The following is a 23,866-nucleotide window of genomic DNA, read 5'->3' on the forward strand; positions in this document are numbered from 1 at the left end:
GTGTCCTGCATTCCTGTGGAGGTCATGGTCCCCTCACCACAACACCTCCCCGGGGGTTATAACTGCTCTCTGTATAATGGGTTTTTAAGGTGAGAGTGTGGTGCCCAACCTCGACCTCAACAAACGAAGACTTCCTTTTGGTTTTTATTTCATCTTAGTTTTTGGGTTTGTTGCTCGCTCTCAATATTTAAAGTTAATGGTTTTAACTTGTCTAAACTATGAAGGCTTGTGTTGGTCTCTGATACTTTATGTAATTGTTCCATTTGAAGTAAAATGCCAACCTGCACATTAGTTATCATAGCTTCCTGTGACACAGCCATTTTGAAAAACTGAGATTGCTTACAGTTCCAGCTTTCCTGCTTTTACAAGTATTTAGTTTATCAATGATTCAGATGTCTGTTGAGCAAAGGAAACAAAACAATTGACCTGACATTGGCTTGGTTTAACTCAGGTCCTGAACAGAGTGTGACAGATGAATGCACTGTTATCTTTCTGTCTGGGAGCTGATGCAGGACTTGTTTGGGTGGAGACATTGTTCTCTAGGAGCATTTTTGGACCAGAACAGATAAGTTTTCTCTTAGTACTGTTCTCATGTAGTTCATGGTCACTGTGATCGGATACACTACCTCAGGGTGGAATGAGTCCAGTGACCAAGAACCATATTGTTTTAAGATGATATCTTCCATCTGTTCACATCCTCAGTTACCATGGCTAAACCCTAAATATGGACACTGTAATGAAAATACATTCTTTGAATAAAAATACTGATACTTTGTTAGTGTTGTCACTTACTAAGTGGTCTCTGCAGTTCTCTGAAATCCTCTAATTAAAAGTTTATGATTTAATATATTATTTAACCTAATCTTAATCTACCAACTCTGATCTTCAATTGTACTAGGTTATATTCTGAAAACTGGAAATTAAAATACCACCTGCTGTTGATCATATAAAATGAGACAAGCTGAATATACTTATTATTTTACGAAAGAGTGGGCCTGTAGACAGCTGTGTAAATATAAGAACGTGTTACGTCAGTTGATCGAGGATGCCCTGGATGCCGTCACACTAATCTGGAGCTGCGCGGGTCCGTGGTCCAGAGCGTGAAAACCGCTGGAGCAAGTAGACCAATCGGCGGGCGAGACAAACCGCTCTGCCGCGTTATCAGTCATTGGTCTCTAATCAGCCGACTCAGTTCATCATTACAATGCTCGCCGTCAAAGACGTTGTGCTTCTTGCTAAAAGATGGTACAATGCTCAAATCGTTGCGGACGTGGACTAAAGGAGCTACTCCACTCATCAGAGGACTTTAAAGTTTGAACACATAATGCCATATTATACAAGGTTCTTGTTTGTACTCTTCTGCTTGATCCTTGTCGGAGAGTGCCGGAAACACAACAGTAGGAAAAGGCGGTGGTCTGGAACTGTGGAATCTCAAAAACATGGCACGTAAGTACCCGCATTCACGTCTAAAATGTTATTTCTGTCAGAAAAGCAATATAATGGTTAACTCGATTTTCAGTGTACTTTAAATTACGCGACCTTGCCTTGGTGAAATCTGCGTTTATCGATCCGCGCGTAACGTGTGTTTGTTGCAATTCAAATCATTAATTGTTGTACTTTTACTTGTAGACGGCTTTTTATGCATGTAGACATTTGGATCATATTATTTTTGATAGACTCGTTTATACATGCTTTCCGTTTTACATCGAATGCGCAACAGGGATTGAGCCGCGCGTAAAAGGTCTAGGGCGCACATTTTACACATTGTGAATTCCAAGCGTCTAACGGACAGTATCGGCGAACATCCATACATATCTGCTCGCTAGGATGCGGTGTTTCGCTGCCGGTTATTCGGTTGGGTCATATAACGTTTAAGGTAACCTCTTTGTTTAGGTCAACAGGCTAATACGTGCGCAAACATGATGCTCCCGCGTGCTGTTCAACTACACACAGCTGCCTCTAATCAATCTCCTGCTGTTTTAATCAAAATGTTGTTTCATCATTGAGCTTTCATTACACCTTGCCTGGTTTCATGCAATGACGTATTGTAGCGGATGACCCTCATGTTAAATGAGGTATACTCAAGAGAACACACCAACCTAGGAACTCGTGCATATGTTTAGTAACCAACCAGTATACCTGCCGATCTAGTTAACTAGCCAATGTCACAAACGCACACAGACACATGCACACGCAACACATTCATGTGATGTTTTCTTCTGAACATTGCTGCAGTAACACCATTTTTATAACATCACATTTCAACATTTTCTGTAAGCCCTCATTGGTGACTCCTCTGTATTGCAGTCCTCTCAAAAAGTTGGTCGATGGAACTAAAACTCGTAAGGTGAAGACGGACCACCTGCTACGTGTGGATGATCATGATTTCACCATGAGACCAGCATTTGCAGGTAAGCTCTGACAGTCATCATCTGAATCCAGTCAGCGTCCAGGCCAAGTTCATACTGGGCAGCTAGCTGTGCCCTTTAGAGGTCTATCCTGGAAAGTCCCCTGGAATTCTGTGTCCAGACCAGAAGGCATGCACTTGTAACAGACGTGGTGAGTCAGAGGTCCCCGGATCGAGTACCGGCGAGAAGAAAGATCGGGAGAAGTGGGCGCCTCCCTCCTGTTTCTGTGCTCAGCATGTCCCTCCTGTTACATGTGCTCAGCATGTCCCTCCTGTTACATGTGCTCAGCATGTCCCTCCTGTTACATGTGCTCAGCATGTCCCTCCTGTTACATGTGCTCAGCATGTCCCTCCTGTTACATGTGCTCAGCATGTCCCTCCTGTTACATGTGCTCAGCATGTCCCTCCTGTTACATGTGCTCAGCATGTCCCTCCTGTTACATGTGCTCAGCCTCTAGCATCTCCAGGGTTTCCCGCAGCATTTGACAGTCAAGGCGGTGCAACACACGCCTGCCGATGTGTTACTCTGTGCTGTTTTCTCCCTTCCATTCCAAAACGCCAGTCTCCCTTCATTAGGCTATCGCACAACTCTTTGAGCAGTCGAAACATTAATCCAGAGGTCTTCAACCCTGGTCCTCAGGGACCCCCTGCCCTGCACGTTTTAGATGTTTCCCTGCTCCAACACATTCATTTGAATGAGGTGTGTTGGAGCAGGGAAACATCTAAAACGTGCAGGACAGGGGGTCCCTGAGGACCAGGGTTGAAGACCTCTGCATTAATCGAACAGTCCAGTGGTGATGGTTGCTAGGGACTGCAAGACTGGGGTTGTTTATCTCTGGTTTTACTTATTTAGTGGAAAGACATGGCAGACTAAGATGACTGTTGTGAACGAGCCTATGTGAAGCCGATAGTCATGTTACCCGTGTGGCTAAAACAATGAATTAACTATATGGGACATGAATAAAAAAAAAAAAAAGAACAATTGATGATAACCCAGTAATATTCTATGTAAATTTCACATTTATGTCTTGGGTAGGTCTCCCCAAATGGGTAAGAAATGCTTATTGTGTAAACAACATGCCTAAAGGGATACCTCCTGTTGAATAAAACAGGTTTGCTAAGCTTCAGCAGACAACAGAGTCCAGGACAAAGACTTGAGGACCCCTGTCTGTGTTGTGTTGTTTGTAAGTGGGACACCCCGTCGTGTGTCCTGAAATAGAAACGCCTTCCAGATTGTTCTTGCCCGTCTTATTCAGACGTTATGAAATGCTGACTTGTGTAAGCTTCGCCTCTCAAACTGTCTGAATTAATTTTGGGTGTAGCAGTGGCTGTGAATCTTACCAGCTTCAAAAGGAGCGCCCAGGCACTGTTGCTAATGAAAGCCTCTTACACAAATGCTGCCTGCTAGCTGGAGAGACTTTATCACAGACAGCCTTGTGACATGCCAACAAACGGCCTCAACACAGGCGGTTGATCAGTCCAAATAGAATCAGACAAATCCTACCGGTGAATTCCGGCATTGTCCAATTGTGTATATCATAGCTTCAGCCACTTTCTGGAGAGTCATTTATCCCAACGTGCATGTGGTGTTTGCGGAGGGGGAAAAAACGTTCCTGTAGGACTGTGTATGGTATCTGTGGAGGTTGCAGACCCAGTGTGAGGTTTGCATGTTCAACAGGCCCAGCTGTTCCATGTATAAAGGCCATGATGAGAACAATATTTTCACATTCTCAGGATGAAGATTCATGCAGTTCTATGTGGACAACTGCCAATATTCTGTTGGCGCTTCGTAACAAATCAACATTCTCTGCTTGAAGGCTTCAAATAGACCATTAGAAGAAAAAAATGATATCCTTATCTTTAGAAGTCACCTGAGGAGAGAGTAGAAAGGCCTGTTATAGCTTAATCATATTTGTATAACCCCCCGCCCCCCCCATCTAGCTCCTGTGATTTCCAGGAACATGGACCCCATGGGATTTCCCTCTGGAGGGACCAGCTGTGTCTAATGCATGGGCCTAGCTGGCCCTAATCTGGACAGTGCTAACCAATGGTGGATTTAGAGTTGCTAATCCAAGAACAGGAGTGCACTCCAGCACTGCTGGGTGAAATGGAGAAGGCTCTTTTTCTTTTTTTTCTTCTTTCTTACAGCTGTTGAGACCTTCACTAACACACCTGCAGCTCTTAGTCACATGTGACCAGGGAAGTTTGGATTTCTGTATATTAAAGGAACTCCTCATGACAATACTTGCAGATCTTGTAAAACTTTCCCTGACAGGTTCTTTTCAATATTCAGTGAGGAGGTTCAGCGTGTGTCTAACCTTGGCGTGTGTATGTGTGTAGACATGCTTACTAATGAGACACTGACTCATGGAATGTTATCATGATCGAGTAAATCATCTTTTCTGGGACAATTTGTGGGTACTCTACACAGGGGAGCTGCCATGAATTTTGGGCCCCATGAATTCTGTTTTCTTTCGTTAAACTTTTTTTTTGGCGGGCCCCTGTCAGTCAGGGGCCCTTGGAATTGTCCTAACTTCCCCCCCCTATACGGCGCCCCTGACTGTACATTCAGTAGCCAGAATCAGATGGCTGAGCGGTTAGGGAATCAGGCTCGTAATCAGAAGGTCGCTGGTTCGATTCCCGGCCATGCCAAATGACGCGTGTCCTTGCCTTACTTCACCCTACTTGCCTCGGGGGGGAAATGTCCCTGTATTTACTGTAAGTCGCTCTGGATAAGCAAAATGTAAATGTAATGTAATGTAGTCACACACAAACCGGTCCAGTGGGTTGTTTATCCACAGTCTGAAACCAATACAGCTCAATTGTGCTGACATGTTGATGTGAGGTGGCTACAGAACATTATTTCAAACTGGCTGGACAAACACTGAGAAACACTGCATTTTCTGCTGATTTAACATTGCTTGCCAGCCAAGTAGACTACAGTAAAGAGCTACACTCTATGGAAGGAAATATAGAATATTTGCGTGACTCTCAAATGAATGAGTCACGCAAACATCGAAAACTATAGTGATGAAAAATACGCCTGTACTTTAAAATAGCAAAGCGAAAGATTATCCTGACAAAAAAAACGAACACGTGTGCATTCCGGATATTTTCAGAATACACGATCCGGAAGAGTGACCCCACTATTGTATCTCTAAGAGTGTGTGTGTGTGTTATGTACAGTAGGCTATATATTACCGTATTTGCGTGCTTGACCTCGGGAGGGTGTAGCCTAGCGACGCGCCCTCCTGTGCACCGGTCCACCAGAAGCAGATGGACACAACCAGTAATCACTGAATGTCATAGAAATCTTTTCTTAAATAACAGCCCAATCCCCGCTCTAATCTGGAGGTAGGGCCGCTGCTGACAGGTGTGTCATCCACAGTTGTCCTACTAAAGTAGTCAGAGATCGGATAGATGACATATGGTGGGCGGGGAGGATAAGGGGCTTCGCAGCTGGCACAAAGCGATGAGTTCATATCCTGGCTTCCAGGTAATAGCTTTGCCACGAGTTATGCAACAGGACCAGGCACTGCTAAAGAGCAGATTAACTATAGCAGACGATATGGCGACTACCAAAACGTAGGCTAATATATACAAACCACAAGGTGCGAGTAAATATTTCAATTGGATGAGATGGAAAATAAACATGACCTGAACTTTCAAATATAACTGTAATCCTCATCAATCATCCGGATGCTGAATCAAAGGATATGAGACTATTTGTGTCAGTTTTATCCTGAGGTTCCATAGAAATGGGTGGGAGGATTATAATAGATGATAATGTTCTATGGTTCATATTGTGACTGTTTCTCTCCAGGCCCAGCTGTTCCTGTAGGTGTTGATGTGCAGGTGGAGAGTTTGGACAGCATATCAGAGGTTGACATGGTAAGCAGCACTATATCTGAGCAAAATGTGTTTAGTAATGACTGTAAAACAATAACGTCACTTTAATGCTACGGTTAATGCTTCAAAGCTTTCACTTCATACAGCAACCCCCTGAATGTAATTAACAAGGACAAAGTTATTACCAGGTTTGTTTTCTGCTCACCAACTTTATAGGCCTCCCAAGAGATCATAAAAAAGAGGAAAAAAGGCATATTATATTATTTGATTTGATGATTTGACATTATAAAAAATGTCAGATCAAGGGTGTGTATTTTGATACTTCCTTATCTAACACTTCCTTGTGAAGCAAAGATGAAGATATTCACTTCATCATTCTCAGCATACTCTAATTTACACAGTGATGGTATAAATTCATTTTTGTGCTAGACCAAGACTCAAGTATATATTTTTTTGTAGTAATGTAATTAAATAGCCGTTCTGTTCTAAACTGTATTTGGACGATAAACTGCCATCCTGATGTTGTTTAGGCCTTTTTATGGGAAGACGACCAAGTATTACATTTTGTTTGATTCCCAGTACATGAAAGCAATTTATTAAAACAGACACGCAAAAAAAAATGTTTAATTATTTTTTTATTTTTAGTCCTGGTATGATTTAATAGTGCCAGATCATTGAATCACACAGTACAGCAAAAAAAAAAAACAATGGCATTCTCAAATGAAATATGATTGTTACAGACTGCATTTGTACAAAAGTGCCCAAAATGTATCATTTTACTACAATCTTATGCAACAATAACGGTGCGTGTGAGCACCCGTCTTTGAAGCCAATATTCCAAGCAGATTGGGTATTTTATTTTAGGTTATGTAATAATATGAGCTGAACGGGTCAGAGGAGGATCTTTTGTTATCACGATGACAAAGGAGAGGGATGTAGTAGGCAGAGTGCAGTCATGGCAGGACAGGTTAGGGAGAGGAAGAGGGGATATAAGTGACAGTGGCCAATGCATATAATGCATCCACCATAATGATACACCTCATGTGAGATGACAACACTGCTGTCCCGTGTACCAAACACAGGACATATGTTTAATCATCAACACACCGTGTAATCCATAGGCAGACACCCTGATAATCCCAGCATACAATCAATGGATGAAAACTTGGAGCGTAAACAGCAAAAGAGAGAGCTTTAAAAAGGAAGAGATTCAGCATGAGGATTTGCTGTGTGCTTTTCCCTCTGCCTTGCCTCAGGACTTCACCATGACCCTGTATCTGAGGCACTACTGGAAGGATGAGCGCCTGTCCTTCCCCAGCTCCACCAATAAGAGCATGACCTTCGACGGGCGCCTGGTAAAGAAGATCTGGGTGCCTGATGTGTTTTTCGTCCACTCCAAGAGGTCTTTCATCCATGACACCACCACTGAGAACATCATGCTGAGGGTCTTCCCTGACGGGCATGTTCTGTACAGCCTGAGGTGAGGAGGACCGTCTTTGTCACCATGACCTTTGACCTTCACAGTTCCCTGGAGTATGGTGCTCTGACTGGAGGGAAATGGCCCCAGCAGGCGTTTCTCGTAGTCTGTATACTAATGTAATGTTTCATGTTTTTCTGATTGTTTTTTTCTATACCCAGGGTCACAGTGACTGCTGCCTGTAACATGGACTTTAGTCGTTTTCCACTGGACTCCCAAACCTGTACTTTGGAGCTGGAAAGCTGTGAGTTATCAACAACTGCTCTCTACCTCCGGTTGGCATGAAGGGAATGTGACGGTTTTGAAACGTTTGTCCTCAGACGCTTACACGGATGAGGACCTCATGCTCTACTGGAAAAGCGGGGATGAGTCCTTAAGCACGGACGACAGAATTTCCCTCTCCCAGTTCCTCATCCAGAAGTTTCACACTTCCTCTAGACTGGCTTTCTACAGCAGCACAGGTAGATACTCAAGTTTTCAATAAAGAATTCTGCCTCAATCCTGTAAAAGACAATTAAACGTTTTTTTTTGTAGCGTATCCTTGTCTATACAATATACACTAGAGTTGTCTGTGAAATGATTTGCATCATGCAAAACTCATGCATTATGTTACTAACTGTGAGGGGAATTCTTGTCTCCCATCTCCTCTCTTCCCCCCCAGGCTGGTACAACCGTCTGTACATCAACTTCACCCTGCGGCGCCACATCTTCTTCTTCCTGCTCCAGACTTACTTCCCTGCCACCCTGATGGTCATGCTGTCCTGGGTGTCCTTCTGGATCGACCGACGGGCCGTACCTGCCAGAGTCTCATTAGGTACTCTAGCCCAAACCTAGCCCACGCTGATGTTGTTGTTTATCTTTACCTTGTCAGGCTTACGGTGCTTGAATGACATGCTGGCCTGTGCCTTCCAGGTATCACCACTGTGCTCACCATGTCCACCATCATCACTGGAGTGAACGCGTCCATGCCCAGAGTCTCCTACATCAAAGCTGTGGACATTTACCTCTGGGTCAGTTTTGTGTTTGTGTTCCTGTCTGTGTTGGAGTACGCCGCCGTGAACTACCTGACGACGGTGAGAGACGGGAAAGATCGGAAGCTCAGGGAGAAGGCAAGAGAGCAGGTGAGGAGACATGGTTACACTCTAATGATTATGCTGGGGGTTATTGATCATGGCTTGTTCATGCTAATGACAGAGATGATCTCTTCTGAGTCCATCACATGCTCTGATCTGTTCTCTCTGTCTCTGTGTTCACATTTCTGGCTCTCTCTCTCTGGCTCTCTCTCTCTGGCTCTCTCTCTCTCTGGCTCTCTCTCTCTGGCTCTCTCTCTCTGGCTCTCTCTCTCTGGCTCTCTCTCTCTGGCTCTCTCTCTCTGGCTCTCTCTCTCTGGCTCTCTTTCCTGGCTCTCTCTCTCTGGCTCTCTCTCTCTGGCTCTCTCTCTCCCCCAGGCCCTGCCATGTACCTGTGGCATGTCCCACACCAGGACCATGATGCTTGATGGGACCTACAGCGAGGCCGACACCAACAGCCTGGCAGGCTACACCAGGGCTCCCATGGTGCCCGAGGACCCTCCAGAGAAGCAGGAGCGCATGGTAGTCCACCTGTCCCTGGACAGCGAGTCCACAGGAACCAAGAAGAAGAGAAGAGGCTTCCGGATCATCCAGAACACCCATGCCATAGACACATACTCGCGCATGATCTTCCCTGGCGCCTACATTATCTTTAACTTAATCTACTGGTCTGTGTACTGCTGAGATCCCGTCTCATCCAGATAAACTACTGTTTGTTTGTTTGTTTTTATGAACCCTGAGCGGAGCAGTCATGGCTCTTGTACAGTGACAGGAGGGGTTATGAACACCAGCTTTCTGTACGGCATATTTTCATACTCTGCGTCCCCACTGTACCATATGACATGCAGGTCCATGCAACAGACTCTTTTAATATAGTTGTAATTTTATCTCCTATATTTTATCATAGTGATACTGTCAAACCAGAAATTGTGTCTACATTGCAGACACTTTGTTGGAGTGGACTATTTTTAAGTAATTAAAGGCATCCTTTAACATGAGAATCAGATGATTGCTATATTGGGCTATTGTGTTTTGACCATGTTGATTGGAAGGAGAGTGTAAATTGTCATGGAATACAAGGGTAGTTTGCTGTAATGTATTGAACTGTGTTTTTATTTGTTATAATCTATCTGCTCTAGCAACCCACTCACAAATGTGAAATTACATTATGCACTGTTTTTGTTTGTTTGTTTTTATCTAATATTTATATCTATTTATTACTTTTTAGTGATAGATATGCCATTTTACCTTAAGTTGGAAGATGAGAAGACCTGATGGGACATGTTTGCTGTGATGGTTACTTGTCTGAAAAGATGTGATCATCTATTGGTAACATCATTATGGCGGCATTACCAATGTGAAGTTTATTGTGATCTGATGTTTTTTGGGACAGAAGGTGTTGCTGAGAAAGGGTTTTAAAGTCATAAAGCTTTATCAGTAAGATAAAGATACAGCCTTAAAGTCAACTGTGGTTTTATACAGCCTATGAGGGTATATATTTTTAGTTTGTTGATTTCTCGGATTATCTGACTGCATATTCTTTTGTAGTGTTTCTCTATACATCGTTCCATTCAGACAGTATTAGTGCAAATGATAAATAATGTAGTAGTTAGCCTCAAGCATGTGCTGGATTGAGCAGGTGATGTCACTCTTTAGAATGTGCAACGTTACTTTGTCACTGTTGCTGTGGTCTGCTCATGTAAGTGTTTGGAAATCAACTTAGTCAAACCACCTCAAAAAGACATGCTGGCTATACCAGCTTCCGAACCAACACAGACAATTGTTGTTTCATTACAAAATGTTCAGAATGTATGCTTCTGAAGCAGATTTCCTAAATAAAAGCTTTTTTTAAAGCATGTACTGTATAAATGTGTTTGAGAGTGATTTATGAGTGTTTTGAGTTGTGCTGTGAAGAATGTTTGAAGCTGGAGGCTCCTTTAGAATGTTTTATTTCTGAGCGTAAAGAGAGGATATGACTTGAAATAGAACTATGGATTTCACAGACTACCTTCCTGTGTGACATGTGTCACCTCTAAACTCTGACCTGATTCAGAATTTGTGATATTTATTTAGGTTAAAATTGAAAAAACTGTTAGCACAGGATTGTGTGTCAATTTTTTTTATTATATATATTTTCCAAGAACCCGCTGAACCTTCCCAGAAACTAAACAGTTTTTCTCCAATACACACACACTACTCCCATGCACACACACTTCTTGAGTGTATTTGTTACAACTGACCTTAACACTCTGCCAGCTTGTCCGTGAGTGAGCGTGATTCCAGAGTATGTAGTGAGTCCAGAGTATGTATTGACTCCAGAGTATGTAGTGAGTCCAGAGTAAGTATTGACTTCAGGGTATGTAGTGACTCCAGAGTCTGTAGTGACCCCAGAGTATGTAGAGAGTCTAGAGTATGTATTGACTCCAGAGTATGTATTGACTCCAGAGTATGTATTGACTTCAGGGTATGTAGTGACTCCAGAGTCTGTAGTGACCCCAGAGTATGTAGAGAGTCTAGAGTATGTATTGACTCTAGAGTATGTATTGACTTCAGAGTATGTATTGACTCCAGAGTATGTAGTGATTCCAGAGTATGTAGTGAGTCCAGAGTATGTATTGACTCTAGAGTAAGTATTGACTCCAGAGTGTAGTGACCCCAGAGTATGTAGAGAGTCTAGAGTATGTATTGACTCCAGAGTATGTATTGACTCTAGAGTATGTATTGACTTCAGAGTATGTAGTGACTCCAGAGTATACATTGTATAATTCAGTTACTGTAGTGTGTGGCTGTTGTTGAAGCAAAGTGGGTGTCAGATTATAGGATTCCCTTCACTTTTATTTCAGAAGATAAACTACCAACTCTGTTCAATAGCTCATCCTCAGTCTCATCATCACCCCACCCCCTCTCTCTCGCTCTGCTTTGTCAATACAATTGTACTGTACAAGTTATACAACTTTATGAAATCAGATTAAGTGTGCTTTACTGTAATCAAGTGGCAGCATATACACTCACTTGATCCCTTGATGGGAGTTTCTACAGAATCCAAGACACAGACTATTGTATTTTTTATGTGACATATTCACACTGATATGTAGCCTTCTATATTCAACTGAAACATTATCATCAGTTGACAGTTGGTTAGTACAGATTAACTTCTAATGAAGAGAGATTGAAAAAAAAAAAGCTTTATGTAATGTCATGGAGTTGGCTTTGCGTCAAGTGCAGATCTTCCACCCACCAAATCCAGATTAATTCTGTGTGGGGAAAAGTGATTGGGAGGTGGGGGGGAAATCTGGGAGTGCTAAAGAAAAACGATCACATTTCATATGACCCTGTTATTTTTAAAAGGTCTTTGACACAGGAAAACGCAATATTAGTGGATACTAAATCTTAATTAGACTTGGACACAGTAGACCTTCTATGCACATATATGACGTTAAGGTGATGAATGAAGATACTGTATGACACATAGCCACTGGTATTGTTCTGTTTAATGTAGAAAGGTAAAACTCACCTGAAATGTCAAGAACACAATGGGCCTTAAAACATTTGACTCTGAACATCACGACTGATCCACATGCCTCTGACTATTCAGCCGTTCGATCCAATAGAGGATGCTGCCATCTGTTGGATGTTAGGGTGTAACGCAGGGACCTGCATAACAGTAACCCACGTTTCATATTTGGAGCTAAGAAAACAGATAATTATGAGGGGCCGTTTAGGATATAATTCAGACTGTCCTTACACAAACTCATATGAAACACATGTGAAACGTTCACACGCATTCATACTAATACAAACTCACATCCACATATGTGAAATACTGTTTTTGTTGGTTTTGAATTCACCTGTTTAAAATTGAAAAATTAATGTATGTTTTTTTTTTAATCGCCTCCAAATATTAAAGGTTCGGAAATTCTGGTTGCTCAAATTTTAACAGTGAAATTCAGATCCCAAAAATTCTATAGCCGAAAATTCTGATTGCAACATCCGGGATATCGGAGCAAAATAGCTTTAACTCCAACGAAAAAAATATATAGCCTACTGGGTGGCCGAACATTGCAAAGATTTCCGGCTCTAGGGGCCTGAGGAGAGAGTTCCGGTTTAGAGGGGCCTGAGGAGGGAGCACTGCATTTGGACCCTATTGAAGATTTTCACTTCGGTCAAATGAACGGTGTTGTGCCCTCAGATCCACCACCACCTGGAAAAGCACCATCTCGCGGGAGCGTGTGCACCGACCAATCGAATCAAAAAGTGTAAAAAGGGAAAGTTGTCTTGATATCACAAACAAATAGAGGGGAGACAGCTATCTCACATAGTATTTTTTTTGTTAAGAGAATAGAAGAGAAGAACGTCGGTTCTGAGAACTGATGTTCTCAAAACAAAATCCTTTAAACTCCTTATTCAAAAACGTATAGTAAGGAACACGAACCAACCTTTCTTGTTTCGCAGCATCGCATTCTGAGGAAATATTCCCCCGCTATGATAACAAAATGAAATGTATTTTTTTTTAGCAGGTTCAAAGTAATTCACATGGATCTTCTTACTAATTTATAGGTTCATGCACTTTTAATGTCTTTAATACCTGGTAGGGTTAGGGGCAGGGCTGTATTGCGACTTGCCATGAAATGCACCCCCTGCTAACTCTGACTAGGAACGTGTCACGTCCATGAATCTTCCTCTGGTTACTAGTCCCCTCAATCTACAATAAAAAAAATATTTGATTCTGGGATATACAGAACAGAAATGACATGGGGGTGCATTTCAGGGCAGGCTGCATTGTGTCTTGTCAAGAAATTAAGCGACATCAAAAAATCTTTGCAAACCTGTCCTCGGGTCTGTTTTATTCTGATCTTCTTTGGGAAATGACCTATCACTATATGTAATTTCACAGTGAAATTGGTTAGTAATATCTTTCTGAAAAGCATACATTCTGCTGATGCTAGCTTACAACATGAGTCACACTTATAGTCACCCAGACACGGCTGCACACGAACATGATGTTCTTCTAAAAATAAAAAATGAAAAAAATAAAAAAACATTCAGTTATTTCATTATTTTATATGATTTTATTTTGTGCCAGTGGCGTTCTCAACCATGTGACTGCAATTTACTATATTTAGAAATGACAACGATTCACTAAGCCTTGTCTCCGTCTCTGGAGTGCCCAGCCTGACGCTGGCCTTTCGTTGTGCCTGATGGGTGATCCTTTGTGTGCTAATCTCCTATTTCAGTCTGGTACAGATATTAGCCTCTCCCACTTTTGGCCGGCTGTCAAATCCGACTTTATTTGCAGGTAGGATACATGCTGTGAAGCTGGGGGACAATTCAAGGCACACGAAAACACAAACAAAACAATTTTTGCAACACTGATTGCGACTTTAATTTGGGGAATTCAGCAATAGACTACCTGTCCCTTTAATTATGAAAAGGTGTATTGCCACTCGTGATTTAAATAATAGATAATCACAAGTGGATCAAGGCAAACGTCCAACCATTATCGTGATTATTATTGTGTGAACAGAGGTCTCCCAACAGAGACCTTTCTCATCCCTTGACACGCATTCAGCGTCCCCAATCTACCAAAACATGATAGGCTATACCATTACATGAATTAATCTTGCGTTCGCAGGCGAGAAGGTAGCATGAAAGTATGTTCCTCGTGGGAATCGTTTTAGGGGCAAAATCCGTTTTGTGGATCACAAGCAGATTTGACACCAAAACAGTCCATGCCAAGCCCTGCGGTGCTGGAACACTCAGACCATCCAAAATAAACCAACACATTTAGCGAGCACATGGGCTGAAATCACAGAATATTAGATATCAACCCCTGTCAAAACATTCTGTTTTGCAAAAAGATTTATATATTTGTTCTACTATGGAAAGATCTTGGTCTTTATGAGTCCACTCTACAGGAAATGGATACGGCCAATCCTCTACGCCTGTGAGAACATTAATCTGGATATTTTTTGTTGAGAAGCACCCATTTTAATGTAGATGAAATCCGCGTTTCAGCTCACCTTTAACCTGTGTCAGTGAATCCTCACATCCGGAAAACCTGACCATGCTCACATCTACCCACGAGGAGAAAATCCGACACATCTGACGTGGACAGATTTATAGGTTTAGTCGGGAATTGCTTTCTCCACTCTCTGCTTATCGACCCTGCAGAGTCTGTGGTTGGGTGTAAAGCATTAGAACTAGATAGCCTACGTGAGAGCAGCGGATATTGTTATCAATGTAGTCTTCATTGAAGCGTCAGTAAAGAACCAATCAGTCTCGCGGCAGACGCAGTTCAGACATCATGCACACGGACGTTCTACTCCTGCTTCATATCTTACTCCTTGTTTGGATGGTAGGTGCGTCTGAAAGAAGGACTCGTTTTAGATGCCAAACCCTTCAGACCTACAGTCAAGTCAGGTAAGGTATTGACATTTTAATTAAATGAGGGCATCACCATCCACACTTGTTTGATCAAGTGCATGTTTCCATTACGCACAGGCTGTGCGTAATGGAGATCTGCACGGACATTGCGCCTTGAATATTTAGGAATTTAATTCTTCTTTATTTCGTCTTTATTCGTCTTTATTATAGCGTACCATTTACCATAATGTCTTTTCTCGTCAGTTCATTATATTTCATATCGTAAACCGTAGAATTCAATGTTACCAATATACGAGATCCATTAATAAGTGTAGGCCCTTTCCCCTTTCCCCAGATGTTATGCACCCAGTGTGTTGGCGTGGTGAGAAAAATGCCGTTTGTCATCTGGTGAAAATGTCCACAAGTAATAGAGCACTGCCAGAGGCGATTCTAGACATAAAACTCTACTGGGGCACAGGCCCCTACTAATTTATTTCTTCCAAACGTGCTCTGCACAATACACTACTGGGCTATAGAAACTCCCCTTGCTTAACCCACTATACAATCGTTCAGGGATGCAGGTTTGATATCAGCTTTGGTAGCAGGGAGAGGTATATACATTGTTGGAATTATTATAAAAGTAATAATTTTTCAAAATTGTATGGGTAGTTTTCACCTGGTCCCTAACGGGACACTGCCAAGTAGCGTCTTCCGAATGTGAGACAAATGTCGAATAAGAAACTAACTGCACCTCGGTCTTTGGCAGGGACATCAATAGTTAATGCCAGCGCGCATTCATTTTCGTATTCATTTGAGCGCAAATACTGTTTTATGAGCTTCATGTAATATTGTTTTTATGTTTTAGTCAAAATAAGATGATCGGTAGGCCTATCATTTTGGAACTTTCTTTAGTTTTGTAATGTTTTCTTAGCCTACCTCAATTCTTGTGTCCGAGTCCAACACCTGGACTTCTGTGTGCGTGCTGCAGTGGCTATTTGGCAAGCTCAAAAGAGCGCGGTGACATGGAATTCTGCAGGCATCGGTTTGTGTTTTTGGTTAAACTGCTTTTGATACGTAATTTTTTTCCGGGATTATCAATTTAAATCAATGCACTGACTAATAAAGTAAATTGTTAAAACTCAAACTTTTGATTTTACTGGGGCACAGCAGATTTATATTGGGGCACAGCAGATTTATACTGGGGCACAGCAGGTTTATACTGGGGCACAGCAGGTTTATACTGGGGCACAGCAGGTTTATACTGGGGCACAGCAGGTTTATACTGGGGCACAGCAGGTTTATACTGGGGCACAGCAGGTTTATACTGGGGCACGTGCCCCAGTATAAAGGGTCTAACAACGCCCCTGAGCACTGCTTTATGTTTTCAGATTATTAACCTTTTGGAACTTTGTCCTTTTACTTCAGAAACTGTATTATCCCCAAAACACAGATTTTCTCCCACTTTGTGTTATATTAGCTTCAATGATGTAATATTACTTTAGGGATTAAATATACAAGGAACAGTTTTGCTGCGTGTGTGTGTGTGTGTGTGTGTGTGTGTGTGTGGGCCAGTATGATGTCTGGCTGTTTGTGGGAGTATGGGTCCCTGGGGTAGGAGTTGCACAGTGCACACTAACCTTGGTTAAAGGTATACAATGAATAAGATTACAGTGTGAAAGTATTTTTACGTAGAAATTCGGTACCATTGAGTGTTCAGTACCATATTGGATCAAATACTTATGTGCAACGTACTGGAAAAAAGAAAGGTTTATATTTATCAGACACAGGCATAAGGTGACTGTTCGAAAAAATCACTTACTCAGATTATGTAACCTGTAATCTGAGTGCGTTAATGTGCTATTTCATTTATTGTTATGGCTGGTTATCCAATGGGAATGCCGAACGTCAAAATCCTAACATAATTAAAAGTGATTTTTAATATTCCCAAATGGAATTCATTTTCTTTTACACATGGGAAATGTGTTCTTTTTGGGTAACATTCAGTATGTGCATCAGGGTACACATCTGATTTACAGTACAGTCTCTTCAGAGCACTCATGTTCATTACAACCAAGTCCAAAACAATGAGGTCATTGTTAATCCCTTCACAAAGGCTTATCTACCTGCATGCTGTTGTTTAGGGCAAGCAGTTGCTGTCATTACAGTCCAAAGCTGTTGCAATTATCATGCTCAAATGAACTAGGTTAGCAGCATGTGAAAGCTTTGCCATTGCTTAAAGATAGAGCTTATATACTGCTTAGACAGCTCTTTAAATTTTGACGTTTTTGTGTCCGTTCGTCATCAAGCTGTTCATTCACATCAAGAGCAAGTGAGCTATCATGTCTTAAAATGGCCCTGGTGGCATCATAAGACTTCAAAATGACCTCAGCTCATTCCTACAGCAAAATATGTTTGATCCTTGGCAGCATCCCATATGTTGTTCTGTTTTGTGATCAGTTCTAAACACGCTAGATAAGTGCTCTAATTGGACTGATCTATGATCTGTCTGTCAGTTACTAAATATTGCATTCATCCATCATGTCCGTACGTACACAGAAAACACTGTATTCCTTCAGTGGAATGCTGTGACCATCCCTCTGGAAAAGTTAAGCAATCCAATCTGCATCTACATCAAAAATCAAGTCCAAACCAAGGACAGTGGGACATGTTATGTAATGTCCCAAAAGGCATCTGCTTTATGTCAAGAATCCCACCTTTGCCTCATCTGTTACCCAGAGGAATTGAACAATAATCTGCTCTGACCATCTGAGGTGTTTAAATTGAGCTCAGTGGAATGAAACATTGTAGAGATGACCAACTGACCTTTGATTTGTGAAACAAGCTGTGTTGTGAGTTGAAATCTGAAGGTCAACCGCCTCTCCCTTGCATCCCACAGTTTTCTACCAGTGCTTTGATCTGTTCATCTGCATAGATCCGTTAGATCTATCATCCACGCACGCACACAGTAAAACACGAAGACTTATGACAGATGGTTTCTGGCTTGTGGTCTGGATGGTGCTTCTTGTTGTTTAGTTTTCAGTAGGCTTACGGTTAGAGTTAGCCTTCCTAATCTCAGTTAGGCATTATCCTAATGCAAATGTCAACCACACTCCTAACCTAAATTACTTTTTTCTCAGATCCAAAAGAGAAATAGGAATTCCATTGACAGTTGGACGGCAGAAAATTGGCAGGTATTTTTTGTTTAAATCTAATACTGCAGCCACCAGTCATCATCAGTGTCAGATTAAACAGGAGGTTGGGACATATAGATGGAGAACAAAATCTGCTGTGGATTTTGAACACATTTATTCATGACATGAATGATGATGATTCCGTCAAAGCATCTTTAAAAAAATTAGCTTTCAATCATCACAAAACGTCTGTGTCTCATTGATGGGTATTGTGTGCTTTGATATGAATTCTGACAAAATCTTCTTTACTTACGAGCCCGGTCTCTGTGCAGACCACTTGTTTAGACAATGAATCTCTCCTTAGGCATACACACCACCACACTTACTGTTGAGGAATAACTGCTCTTCCTCTCCTTTGTTTTGCAGTCCGATTTTCAAAAGGAGTCCTGACATGACAAAGTCCTTTGTGACGAAGTCAGAGCAGCTCCTACGGATAGACGACCACGACTTCACGATGAGACCTGGCTTTGGAGGTGAGGCAGTCCCTTTTTGGGTGACTTTGAGTCAAATCTATCCAAACCACAGAAAGTATCATTTAGTATATTTAAAGATGCTTTGATCATCATCCAATCAAGGCTTTCTCATGTAATTCACCATAAATAAATAAAATATTAAAAAATGTAAATATTCCGTTTTTAATCTAAAAGTCAAGATTCATCTAATTCTGGAAAGTGTGGGGTGTCTAATGCAGTCAAGGTATTCAGTAGATGATAGCTAAACTGGGTGTAGAATTAAGCTCTGCTTTTGCCCAATGAATAATTACTACACAAACAGCTCAATTGTCGGGTTTCACGTTTCCATAACCCCGCAGTGACTTCTCTAATCTTCCCATTCTCAGCACCCATCTGTTTACACAGCAAGACGTTTTCCCTTCGCAATGAAACTATTTTCATTTTGGGGGGTGAAAAAATCCATATTCAGAAAATGGTTTCTATGTCAGTTATTAGACTACAAATCTTTTCTTTTTTTTTTTTTTATGTTTACGTTTAAAAAAAAAAGTTTTTAGATGGTAGACGTTGCTTGGCTGTTGCGTTCTGTTTCAGAGATAATCGTCTAGTTGTTTGTTGATTTATTCAACGACCTCTTATGTTTTTGCTGTGTGTTTTGATACACTACTGAGACATGAACATGATATCATTTATTGCTGCAATGGATACACAAAGATGAAATAGGTCTCTCAGCCTCCTTCAGTATTAAATTAGAACTGAGAATGAATCAAATATCTACTCCAGAAAATTCCCTTCAACTTCCATGGGAATTGTAATGCGGTCTAATTGTGATGTGGTCTCATATTTCCGCGTTTGGTTTTAGGGAGCAAAAGCTCATGGTTTAAAATGGTAACTGAAAACATAAATCAACAACCAAATAACATAATCCAGTCTGCTTTGCAAAACAACATTTCTTAATAATGAGATAATCTTGATGTCAAACCTTTAATATATTTGTTGTTTTATAGCCCAATTGATACTAAACGTTAAGTTGTCCGGTCAAAGTAAACATGGCTTTTCTGTGGCTTTGCAGGACCTGCTGTTCCAGTTGGCGTTGATGTCCAGGTTGAAAGTCTAGACACAATTTCAGAAGTGGACATGGTATATGTATACACACTCCAGTGACTTGTGTAAAAGCAATTGCAGTTTAACCTATCTTCTATAGTTCTGTACATCTTTCTAGGCAAAATAAGAGTAGAATTCTTATTCTTCTCTTACTTTTCATATATATATATATATATATATATATATATATATATATATATATATATATATATATATATATATACAGTCATTAAAAGAGTCAAAATCCTTCTGTGCAGCAGTCAGTAGGGAGAAACCTGTAATAAAATGAGAGGAACATCAGTTGTGTCCGTGTGGCAGGACTTCACCATGACCCTGTATCTGAGACACTACTGGAAGGATGAGCGCCTGTCCTTCCACAGCAACAACAACCAGAGCATGACCTTCGACGGGCGCCTAGTGAAGAAGATCTGGGTGCCTGACATGTTCTTCGTCCACTCCAAAAGGTCCTTCACCCATGACACCACCACCGATAATGTGATGCTACGCGTCTACCCAGATGGCAAGGTTCTCTACAGCCTGAGGTAACTGACACACTAGTACTGGTGCATCCCAACTCAAACCTCTTAAATAGTTGAGGGACAACAGCTGTCAAGGTTTGTTGATTGACACAATTCAGCAAAACATGTATTATATCTCTTTGAAATTGGACATGGTTTTTATTCCACCACTCTCCATAGACTAAATTGCAAATGTAACAACACAAAACGCCATGCAGGACAGAATTCTACTGAAAAACTCTTTGTTTTGTCACCAAATAGGCTTATATAATCCTCCTTTGATTACCGTCATTGATTTAATGTTTATGAAGTGAGAAACTATTTGGCAATAAAGTCTTGCTAAAACCTGTGGTGTAGTGTATGTCAAGTGGGTGAGTAAGTAAAATACAGGAGCCAAGCGGCAGATTTGCTAATCCACATGAGATCGTTTGGCAGCTGGTAGAAGCAAAGGCTGAACAGACTGAGACAACAGCTTCGTCCTGGAACCGCCAGCACATTGTGGATGCAAGCCCTTCACCTCCACCAACACAGAACACAGAACACAGGCATTAGTTATACTGGATGGGTGTTACAGATCATGCCCAGAGACCTGTGTGGATGGCCAGGGATCCTTCACCCACCCTCTGGGATATGGAGTTTCTTTCTTATACTCCTTCGAAGTCAATCAGTAATCCTGATCTTGGTATGGATTATAGGATTTTTCCTATGCTCACAAATGTCTAGGGTTTGAGGTGGGGGTTGTCGGAGATGCAGGGCTGTGCACGTCAGAGTCCGTATTCCACTCATGTCAATCCACAGGGTAAATCTCTCTGGGTTCAGAACGGGAGATTTTCCAGACACAAGCAGATTACGGAGGTGAGGCTGGTCGCGGACTGTTCCAGACTATGCTGTGGAGTTTTCTCTCATCCAGCAATCTGGATTATCTCTGCACTGCATCCCCGCATCCCTTCACATGCCTGGCAGCACATGTTTTGAACGTAGCTTGTCCAGATGAAAGATGACGTGACGCGAAAGTGTGTTAACCTACACAAAGTCCCGTCTGCTCAGTGTGTGTGGGACTCACCAGGTTGTTTTCTTTCTCCTATGCAGAGTCACAGTCACTGCCATGTGTAGCATGGATTTGAGTCGCTTCCCTTTGGATACACAGACCTGCTCCCTGGAGATCGAGAGCTGTAGGTTTCTGAAACGGCTACCATGTTCTCTGCAGTTGAAACCGTACTTACTTGTGAACTTTGACAGAAATATACATCTACTGTGTCCTTAAAACGACCATGTTACTATATTGTAGGGGTATTTAATCCTGGTAACCGGGGTCCACTGGCCTGTATGTTTGATATGTTTCCCTACTCCAACACACCTGATTCAAATGAATGGGTTATCAAGCTCCGTGGAAGCCTGGTTCATTTGAATCAGGTGTGCGGGGAAACATCTACAACATGCAGGACAGTGGACCCTGAGGACCAGGATTGAACACCTCTGTTATACCGTGTGTGGCCCCCCTCTCTCCTCAGACGCGTACACAGACGATGACCTGATGCTCTACTGGAAGAAAGGGAACGAGTCCTTGAACACAGATGAGAAGATCTCCCTCTCCCAGTTCCTCATCCAGGAGTTCCACACCACCACCAAGCTGGCTTTCTACAGCAGCACCGGTACCAGGAGCTACTTTAAAACTGAGTAGATTAGTTTTAATAATATAGTTTTTTATCTGGTTTTACCATATTGCCATATTAACGTTCCTTTGCTTCTCTTCCCCCCCCCCCCCAGGCTGGTACAACCGTCTGTACATCAACTTCACCCTGCGGCGCCACATCTTCTTCTTCCTGCTCCAGACTTACTTCCCTGCCACCCTGATGGTCATGCTATCCTGGGTGTCCTTCTGGATCGACCGACGGGCCGTACCTGCCAGAGTCCCGCTGGGCAAGTGACAATCTTCTCTCATGGTCCAAAACAAGTTCGCAGTGGTTACTTGTGATGTCAAGAACATCTTAATAATCAATATTCCCCAGTTGGCATCAGTCTGATCATAATGTACTGGCCTGTGCCTTCCAGGTATCACCACTGTGCTCACCATGTCCACCATCATCACTGGAGTGAACGCGTCCATGCCCAGAGTCTCCTACATCAAAGCTGTGGACATTTACCTCTGGGTCAGTTTTGTGTTTGTGTTCCTGTCGGTGATAGAGTACGCAGCCGTAAACTACCTGTCCACTGTCCAGGAGCGGAAGGAAAGGAAGCTGCGGGAAAGAGTGAGTGCCTTCACAACAATTCGAACACATTTCACTCCCTTCCCAAGTCCCCAAAACGAATCTAGGGATCAGATTAGCTTGGCGACCAGCCTTGCTTTGGGAAGAATACTTGCGGTTTGATTGTTGATCCTGTTTGCAGCTGCCTTGCACCTGCGGCATGACCCATCCTGACATGCTGTGCAGCTACAGCGAGGTGGACGTCAACAACACCGGGAACTACGGCATGCCGGAGCAGAACGGCGTGAAGAGGGAGAGGATGCTGGTGCAGCTGGCGCTGGAAAGCGACCAGATCACAGGGCATGTCAGCTCCAGCCCCTACAACAGCATGTGGATCGACACGCACGCCATAGACAAATACTCACGCGTCATCTTTCCTGGAGCTTACACACTCTTCAACGTTATCTACTGGTCCGTTTACTCCTAACGCTACGGCTACACCAAGCGCAGACATTTTGCTGTGCGGAAATAGAACGTTCAAGGAGCGGATATTTTATTTAGCCTGCCACACTGGACGCGTTGAAGATGATCAGTTTTACTGTCTTTGTTTATTTATTTTATAAACACTGTCAACTATCTTACTTACTATTTAACACTTGAATCTATCTACTTACTATTTATTGCTTCCTTCATTATTTACAGCAAAATATATTACAATTTTCACAGATTTATTACCAGACTATGTAAAAAGGACCACGCAAAACCTCGCGAAAAAAAACAAAAAACTAACTTTTTCGTGCGGAAATTGTCGACTGTCTGGAAATGGTCTGGTTTAGCCACTCTCATTGCGGAGGAAGTTATGCTTGACGATATCCACTAGTTGATGACACAGAAGAACGTCAGGGCCTGGCTTGTGGAGGTGGTCGCGGGTTGTGGAGGGCATTCCACGCGCAGCCACCAAAGCACTCAGAAATCGTGTCATTATGTACATGAACCTCTTAAGAATCCTGTTAAGAATCCAAATGTGTGTTTGTTTTTTTTACAATATAGAAAATAATAATGAATCGAGGTTTGTGGATCTGTTTGAGGGTACCAGCTGTTCTGGTTAAGTGTTGCAGTAGTACGACTAGGCCATAAAACCTTTACAAAACTGGTAATAAATGTTTGGCATCATATCACAGGGCTATAATATCAACTCATACACAGTTTTGGTTCATATATTTGACTCTTATTAGAGGATATATTTTTGATA

General features: G+C 42.1%; 2 protein-coding genes across 2 annotated transcripts; both read left to right on the forward strand.

Annotated features, from left to right (window-relative positions):
* Positions 1-1,059: 1,059 nt before the first annotated feature.
* Positions 1,060-10,325, forward strand: LOC146287489 (gamma-aminobutyric acid receptor subunit rho-2-like). The gene is made up of 9 exons (XM_084699727.1): positions 1,060-1,446; positions 2,308-2,411; positions 6,231-6,298; positions 7,513-7,736; positions 7,895-7,977; positions 8,054-8,194; positions 8,395-8,547; positions 8,646-8,854; positions 9,182-10,325. Exons 1-9 carry the CDS (start codon positions 1,325-1,327, stop codon positions 9,485-9,487), a joined length of 1,410 nt encoding a protein of 469 aa, XP_084555853.1. The 5' UTR covers positions 1,060-1,324; the 3' UTR covers positions 9,488-10,325.
* A 4,782-nt stretch (positions 10,326-15,107) lies between these two features.
* LOC146287490 (gamma-aminobutyric acid receptor subunit rho-1-like) lies at positions 15,108-23,162 on the forward strand. The gene is made up of 10 exons (XM_084699728.1): positions 15,108-15,223; positions 18,304-18,357; positions 18,724-18,830; positions 19,879-19,946; positions 20,229-20,452; positions 21,518-21,600; positions 21,940-22,080; positions 22,196-22,348; positions 22,481-22,677; positions 22,817-23,162. Exons 1-10 carry the CDS (start codon positions 15,108-15,110, stop codon positions 23,099-23,101), a joined length of 1,428 nt encoding a protein of 475 aa, XP_084555854.1. The 3' UTR covers positions 23,102-23,162.
* Positions 23,163-23,866: the final 704 nt, after the last annotated feature.

Source organism: Hypomesus nipponensis, chromosome 6, assembly GCF_054491055.1.
Source record: "Hypomesus nipponensis isolate SF chromosome 6, ASM5449105v1, whole genome shotgun sequence".
NCBI classification, from domain to species: domain Eukaryota; kingdom Metazoa; phylum Chordata; class Actinopteri; order Osmeriformes; family Osmeridae; genus Hypomesus; species Hypomesus nipponensis.

What these genes read in the sequence shown, in the direction of transcription:
- LOC146287489 (XM_084699727.1), top strand. Translation starts at nt 1,325, where the DNA reads ATGCCATATTATACAAGGTTCTTGTTTGTACTCTTCTGCTTGATCCTT. An exon ending in GAATCTCAAAAACATGGCAC is followed by an intron (nt 1,447 to 2,307) that starts GTAAGTACCCGC and finishes TCTGTATTGCAG; the next exon opens with TCCTCTCAAAAAGTTGGTCG. An exon ending in ACCTGCCAGAGTCTCATTAG is followed by an intron (nt 8,548 to 8,645) that starts GTACTCTAGCCC and finishes TGTGCCTTCCAG; the next exon opens with GTATCACCACTGTGCTCACC.
- LOC146287490 (XM_084699728.1), top strand. Translation starts at nt 15,108, where the DNA reads ATGCACACGGACGTTCTACTCCTGCTTCATATCTTACTCCTTGTTTGG. An exon ending in GGACGGCAGAAAATTGGCAG is followed by an intron (nt 18,358 to 18,723) that starts GTATTTTTTGTT and finishes TTTGTTTTGCAG; the next exon opens with TCCGATTTTCAAAAGGAGTC. An exon ending in ACCTGCCAGAGTCCCGCTGG is followed by an intron (nt 22,349 to 22,480) that starts GCAAGTGACAAT and finishes TGTGCCTTCCAG; the next exon opens with GTATCACCACTGTGCTCACC.